Consider the following 8,224-nt stretch of genomic DNA (forward strand, 5'->3'; position numbering starts at 1 on the left):
ACTTTGGATGATGTGGATTATAAGTACAGCTTATTAGTAATATATTAAATTATTTTTAAATTTAGTTTGTGCTTTGCGGCAAGCCGTGAAGGTCATTTGATGGATATACTCTCGTACGTGCATGTACGTCGTCTGACGCCGGCACCTGGATTGATTTTCCATGTGAGTATTGCAAGAATTAGGTAAGAAAATATCTGCAAAAGAAAGTAGGCAATGAGCTCAGCGCTACCTGAAGGCTACTGTAGTTTTATATAAATAGTAGATGTAAAAGAAGGGAGTTTTAGACGTCTTACTGATGGGTCTAGGAAAACTTATGACAGTTCTTCGATTAAGTTTAGTTTTTGCATATAACATTTAGCTTTAAACTCGATATCGTATAGAAATTTCAACCCAAGACTTTCAAGCAGGAAGGAGTGTTAATAATGTTACTACGGTCTTCCCGGTACTATTAGAATTTCGTTCGAAGCGTGGCAAAAAAAGAAAAGACGTTAAACTTACCTATCAGTAATCCTCATTTCAGTTACTATCAAAGCGGGGTTTCAAGACCGATATTCGTAGACGCTGTAGCTAATGCCTAACCTTATACTTCCCATCCAAGGTTATATCATTCTGCTTTTTGTCGCTTGTACGCTCCTACTTAAGGAAATTATTTATATACAAGCCGTTGAAATACCGTACCAAGAATGACTTGTCGAATCTTCGGGAAAAGGAAACAATTGTGAAGCATATCACTCACGCGTTTGCCGGATCTATGAAGCAGAATAACTCGCACTTTACCCTACAAAGGGTTGTTATTTCGGTGATCTGATCCTTTTTAGGTCGGCGAACCCTTCCAATCGTTTTATTCCCGGAGCAACACTTCACAGCAGGGTTGCTCCGCACTCTTCTTATTCTGGCAAACGCGGATAAGATTTCTATTTCAGCAGCGTATGCCAGAGAAAACTCCATCCGAACTCCACTCAATTAGGTGTCACATAAGCAACGGATGAAACTATCATAAAGACCTGTTCTGGCCCAGCCATCAAAGGTAATTTCCTAGATCTCCTAAGCTGACGATTGCTCGATTTTGACGTACGGAAATGGTATTAATAGCGTGTGTTCGAGACTAAGCGGTTATCTCCCCGATCTAGCTTGGTTGACACCAAGCAGCCTAACCTTTTCCGCGACGAAATCCTCGGTAACCGTTTTTAGCTCTTGGACGAAAGATTTCAGACCACAGTTGGGAATTAACGTCGACCACCCGAAAATTATAGGGTTTACTTTTGATAGCCAGCTTACTTTCTCCACGTAAAGATAGAGAAACAATGCTGGTTCTGAATTTGGTATACGAGGACTTGTAGGACATAATTTTATGCTCACTAAACAATTCATCCACTTCCTGGAAGCAGAGCCACCTCTTAGGTACATCAGAAGAGATCTCTACGGACTTACGGACAAGAGCCCGACCTCCGACCTACAACTGGAAATTGTACAGATAGGGCAAAAACGATTTTCACCTCTATTACGAATCCTCGGCCCGTGATTTCCGTTATCGGAGTTTAAGTCCCACCCACCCAGTAGGAATCATTCCACCCACAATAATCACCTGGTATAATTCCACCATGGAGTCGACTTTATTTTAACTTTGAATTCTTTAATTTTAATAATAAATATGAACTAAGTATGTATGAACATTTTTCTTCCAGTCTCTTATCGCCGCCGCAATGGTTTTGTACGGCACCATCGGCTCACTGATTGACTTCTTCAGCTTTACCGCTTGGATTTTTTATGGAGGCGCAATGTTGGCGCTCATTGTCATGCGATACACCAAACCCAACTATCCAAGGCCATACAAAGTGCCTATCATCATTCCTGTTGTGGTGCTGGTGATCTCTATATATCTAGTGGTGGCGCCAATTATCGATACACCACGCATTGAATATCTATATGCGCTGCTCTTCATACTGGGCGGTTTGATATTCTATGTGCCATTCGTTAAATTAGGCATGACACCAAGATTTATGAGTAAGTTTATGAAAACATTTGCTTTAATAAATAACTAATAACTGTGAATATCACTTGCTTTCTTCCACATTTTTCGTCTTAGACAAAGTGACGCTGTTCTTCCAGCTGCTGTTGGAAGTGGTGCCAACATCATCGATGTTCGAATAAAGTTGTTGTTAATTACATATTAGCAATGACAGAAAATATGCATGAACCGGCTGAGACTAAAATCTGAGTTGCTTATGTACGTATGTTGTATGTATGTACATAAGTAACCAAAAAAAAAAATTAAAAAAAACAAATACAAATACAAAGGATATTTAAATCATTCAATGAAAAGTAAAGGAGAGACTACCTATTAAGGATCTGAGAGAATAATGAACGTTTTGTCTGATGATGTAGGATAACTGTTTAAGATAAACTAGCAGTAAATAAGACACAAATAGTCAACTATGAAAAGTGTTATTGCATTCAAAGCAAAGTAAAATTAAAAAAAAAAAAAAAAACATTTGCATTGCATTAAAATTCTGCTAAAGACCTGCATATACATGCAAAGATACATACATATATAGTTTTTAGTTTTAGGTTTATTAGAATTATCAAATTGTTGCCGCGTCTTAGTAAAACGTTGACAAAATCAAAACATAGGATGTTATTGTTTCAAAAATATTGCATTAAATGTGTAGAAATTAGCGTGAAAGCAGCTATAAAAGCGTTTTAAACTACATACATATGTATGTACACACTATAATATGGTTGTTGTTAGGATTTATATATATATAGTTGATTTATATATATATAGTTGATTTACTATATATATCTAGTTTATATGTACATGTGTATGTGTAAGTACATACTTTTAAGTGTGTGCTTACGAGTTTTTGTTTTCATTTTATGATATACATATTCGGCCCTATCGCGGATTTCACGTGAACAAATATTCCCAAAAATTATAAAGCAACACAAAAACAATTCTCATTATGTTTTCGTTTTGCAAGTTAAATTATGTGAACAGTTTATTCACACGGAATTCGCGATAGGGCTGATTTACATTTCATATGCACTTATTTGCATCGCAAGTTCACAGAGGGAAATTGGAGAAGAAGCTGTTGGAGCGAGTGTTAGCTGCTGATTGTCACATATTGAGATTTAATATTTTCGAAACGGAAGCAACTTTTGAATATACGCCGATTTGTTTTTAAAACATATTTTTTAGAAAAAAATAAAATAAATTTCAACACTAATGGCAACAAACTCTTAATTAATTTTTCATGAATTCCGCATAATATATATATTTTTTTTTAAATTATCAGTTGTGCAGCCGCTCCATACGCTTCCCTTCAGTGAAGAATGCTGATAACTGACAAATAGCAATATTTTAATTGAGAAGAAGCAACAAAAAAGGAAACGAACACAAAAAATTATTTAAAAAATTGAAAAAAACCTGCATATTTTGTATATCTTGGTCTAAACATTCTATGTATGTATACATACTTTAGAATCGTTTCAAAATCCTAACTGGAATAAATTGTGAAAATCATGGGACTGCTTTAGGCATTAAATTAATTAAATATTTATAATTTTTAATGAAGAAATGCAAAGTAGAATTATACTAAAATTGTTATTTAAAATACTTTAATATATCTCTAAGTTTTAAACAAAAATTCAAAAGTTATATTCCCATCTACTCTTTAGGTTATAAATTTATTGGTTGTAAGGCTAAATCAGATTTTATTTATTAAAAAAAGTAACAGATAAATAAAACTTGCTTGCAACTAAAAGATTTTGAATTCATCGAGCGCAATGTGGATATTACACAAGAAAACTCAGAAAAAAATTAGAAAATTATGATATCGCAAAAACAACCATAAAAAAATTTTAAAAATTAAAAATATTTTGCAACTACTTCACTGTGAGAAGCGCAAAAATCAAATAAAAATAGCAAAACAATCCCAGAAAATTTCACAAAAATTGTTACAAGCCACTTACTAGTACTTATGTACACACATAAATAGTAGTTTGTGTCGCGAAACAAATAAAAATATTATCATTCTCAGTTTCGTATATGTAATTATTTTAATTTTAAGTTAAAAAAGACAAAAAAAAATAACAATACAATAGTAAGTACATACATATATGCTAATATGTATGCATGTATGTATTTAAATATATTTTGCCATCGCCACTAAGCACATTATCCACATTTTAAGCCGAGTAAAAATTAATACCAAGCCTTGATACCAAGTACGTAATACATATGTATGTATGTACATATATACATACATAAATATTAACGTTTGTACATATGTACATACAGAAATACATATGTATGTATGTACTTATGTACGTTTTCTGCGGTCAGCTTACTTGAATGCAAATTTGCGCCAATAAATGCATACATACACAGTGCATATTACACACGTCAAAGGCATCAATATATACATATACAGATTTTTAATAAAATTAAATTCTAAATACAAACTTACACGCATGCATATACATATATGCACATAAATACATACATAGGTATTTGGGAACTGTTTTACTACACTTTTGGTCTTATAATTAATTGTACATTTTTTATATAGTATTTTGTTATACGAGTATATGATTAATTCTTTCGAGACATTTATTTTTATTTTAATACTATATATAAGAAAATGCAAAAAAAATGAAAAAATTCATTGTGCACTTATGTATATTGAGAATTTATCAATAAAGCATTGAAATGCACGAAAAACAAAAATGTGTAATATTCTATCATAATACAATTATTACAGGTATTGTCTTCCCACAGAGCTCATATTGCGATTTGAAAAACATCATTACTTCCCACACTAAAAAGTTTAATGTAAGGGAAAAGGGATCTTTCCATACACCATACCACGGTGACCATACGTAGCGATTTTGGTTTTACGTATGTTTTAAGAAAATTGTCCCGCTGAATATTTTTTAAAATGCTTATTCATTTAATAAAAGTATGCCTGTACTCTGGGCCACCAATCATTTTTCGTACAAACGTGGAAGCACTTTCGTTATCACAAAGGACATAGAATATAAGGGAGCCATAAACATAGCCAGCACCCTTATTTTGAATGATCTTTGGCTATGTTTTATTCTACCAAGGCGATACTCTCGCTATATTACAGTCTATCATTCTTGTCTAATATTTTTTTTAAAGATTCCTTATAATTATTAAAGTTTTTTTAATGGAACGATTCTAACTTGAATTTAGTGAAATTATAAAAAGTATAATTCTCTCGAAAAAAATCATGGATAATCTGTATATACAGTGGCGAAAATATAAACAGGGAAGAGATAGTTTAACATTCTTTGGCTATTCCGCTTTCGATTATTTAATGTTTATTATTTTTTATGAAAGTGTAGCTCTTTATCTAACACACACCATGTAAGTCAAAACTTCAAACTTTGTACAAAAATTAGCGAATTTCGACAAAGTTTCATCAACATCTTGAGCCTTTTAATTAGACTAGTATCGCCCAGTTGTCCTAATTCGACCACTTCATTTTCTTACACACCTTTTCATTTTGCTTGTCATCAATATAGTGGCAATAATGCTTCATGTTGATGATGATTTTGAAGTGTATTAGCATTCCAAAATATACGTAATAATCTTCCTCACTAACGTTGTTAGATTCATATACATATGTACATCCTGTTACATAATGTAATAATTCAAAATTTTCTTTTGGATGCAGAAATATTCCTAGAGCATTTAGGTGCATTTCTGCATCAAAAGGAAAATTTTGAAAAAATGTTGCTTACGTTATTTTGGCGGTAAGGGCTCGATATGTATGTATGAGAATTCGTTTAAAAATAAAATCATTTTCAGAAAGGTCCGGTTGAATTAAAAAAGAAAGCATCAGATATAAAAGCATATTGCATGGACGTGAACTTGAAATAACTCGAACATGTTGTCCATTTTGGCAGGTTTATTTTTCCTTATGTTTATTCTCCTTATATATTCTGAGTTTGAAGCAATCGGACGGGATCGATTTTTAGCGTACCGGAAAAATTAAATATTTGTGTACTCCTACTAAACACCTTTACAACAAAGCAACAACCATTCGAATTGGTTAAGAAACATAGGAGAAAATTGTTCCCTCTATTTTTTAATTTCATTCAATTTAAAGTGCAAATTTTAAGTGCCTTAGACATTGAGTTTTGGTAAAAAAATTTTGTGGAAGGTGTTGCTCACTCCACACAAAAAAAATTGTTGAACATACTTTTTAGGGAAGAAAATGCTCGAACAAAAAATTGCAAAAAATCAACGGTAAGCTGCTTGAAACTTGCACTTTGTTATAATAATAATAATAATAATAGATTGGCGCTTACACATATGTTAGTGTTTGGCCGAGCTTCTCCTCCGATTTGTGGCGTGCGCCTTGATGTTGTCACACAAAGTGGAGGGACCTACAGTTTTACGCCGACTCCGAACGGCGATTGTATTTTTATGAGAAGCTGTTTTTCATGGCAGAAATACACTCGGAGGTTTGCCATTGCCTGCCGAGGGACGACCGCTGTTAAGAAAAAACCTTTTTTCTATATTTTTGCGATGTTGCACTTTGTTATACTAATATTTAATGGACTACAAAACTGCATTTTGATCAACATTTGCTAAAATTCGTCGAATTTTCAAAAACGTTCTTCAAAGTTTGAAATTTTGGTTTAAATGTTTTTTAGATAGTAAGCTATATTTTCATAAAAAAATAATATAAATTTTTTAAACAAAGTAGCCAAATCTTGCAAAAACGCCTTTTCCATATTTACATTCTCGCCACAATATATTAGTCTGTTCCTTTGAACTTCGGACTAAAACCTGTGGAACTGTCAAACTACAATTTTACGCTCTCAAATGAGAGTAAAAGGAGAACAGATGCAGAAGTGCATAGGAACGCAAAAAGCACTATTTCCTGTAAAAACGTCAGACGGTTTGTTTGCATGTCATTGGTACTAAATTAAAATCTATACATATTCCAATATTTCGTTGTTTACTTCCATTTTTTAACAAATATAAGGTTCTTTGCTTTCACCGCTTTCTGTTTTTGTTTGCACATGTAAATCAGCTGATCGTTTGACACTTTTCATGAACTTACAGGAAAAAAAACTCCGGACTAAATCCTGTAACTTCTGACTAGGAACAGTTGCTCAGTTACTCTCTCAAATGTGTTCCCACTTACAGGTTTTATGTCAATAGGAACGACTTCCTGTAAGTTCTGACTAAATCCTGTGAACCGGACTGCTATTGGAACAGACTATATATGTATATGTACCACATATTAGGTGCGTTCGCGTAGCTGTTAATTGTTCATGTTTAACCAAAACTTACAAGTTCGCGTACGCAAAAAACTGGCAAAGTAGGGGAAATTGAGAGAGCAAAGTGACATTTCATTTTGAGGGGAAGCTGCTGGTTTCTGCTGGAAAAATTTTTGCCAACAGGAAAACAGCTGATCAAAAACAGCTGGTTGGCATTTACGCAAATCACAAAATTGAACTAGATGGTTTGGAAGTTAAAAATTACAAAATGCGTCTAATTAAACTTGTAAGAAATAAATAGTTATTTGTTTAATTAATAAACTGTGTCAGTATAACACTTTGTGATGACTTTTCGAACGTTTTAAATTTTAAACTTTTGAATGTAAACAAAAATTATATCAGCTGTTCGTCTAACTTGCAAGTTTCTGCAAATTTTCTGTTCGCGTACTATTTTGGATATTTCTCTCTTGTGAGAGAACAGATGACATTTCGCCGGAATTCGGCAGTTGGTTGGTTTCTGTTGGAGATTTTAAACGAACACACCTATTGTGTGTTTGCGATCATTTTTTCAAGCTCTTTTCTCTTTGTTTTGTTTTAAATAAAACTGTTTGGAAAGATGTTAGTCTTTTTATTGTAAAAACAAAATTGTATGTTCGGATTCGATGCCTTAAAAATCTGAAATGTGGCCACGGAAATATGGTCACCGCACATATACCATATATCCATACCTGAGTGGAAGATCGACCTATCTTGGCAGCCAGTTCGAAAACGCCCTATCTCAGAAAACTTTTGAAGAACGCCCTACTTCAGAATTTGACTGAAGAACGCCCTATTTAATAATTTTATTGAGAAACATCCGATCTCAGAATTTGGTTGAAGAAACTTTTTTTTATGTATATACATATCGTCGTTTAAAGCATAAAACCGCGTAACTGACATTTGGTGCCAAAAATTGGACTTGCTC

The 8,224-nt window shown here is 33.2% G+C and overlaps 1 protein-coding gene across 2 annotated transcripts in view; it reads left to right on the forward strand.

The window, feature by feature from the left end:
• The window catches only part of LOC118733827 (b(0,+)-type amino acid transporter 1), a 67,653-nt gene extending 65,382 nt beyond the window's left edge, over positions 1–2,271 (forward strand). For both annotated transcript variants that reach the window (XM_036463411.1, XM_036463410.1), the window contains exons 6-8: positions 66–162; positions 1,686–2,004; positions 2,087–2,271. In XM_036463411.1, the coding sequence (XP_036319304.1) occupies positions 66–162; positions 1,686–2,004; positions 2,087–2,151 (481 nt within the window). In that variant the 3' untranslated portion in view covers positions 2,152–2,271. The remainder of the gene's footprint in view (positions 1–65; positions 163–1,685; positions 2,005–2,086) is intronic.
• The last annotated feature ends 5,953 nt before the right edge of the window (positions 2,272–8,224 follow it).

Source organism: Rhagoletis pomonella, unplaced genomic scaffold, assembly GCF_013731165.1.
Source record: "Rhagoletis pomonella isolate Grant_MI unplaced genomic scaffold, Rhpom_1.0 Rhpom_scaffold_00002, whole genome shotgun sequence".
NCBI classification, from domain to species: Eukaryota; Metazoa; Arthropoda; class Insecta; order Diptera; family Tephritidae; genus Rhagoletis; species Rhagoletis pomonella.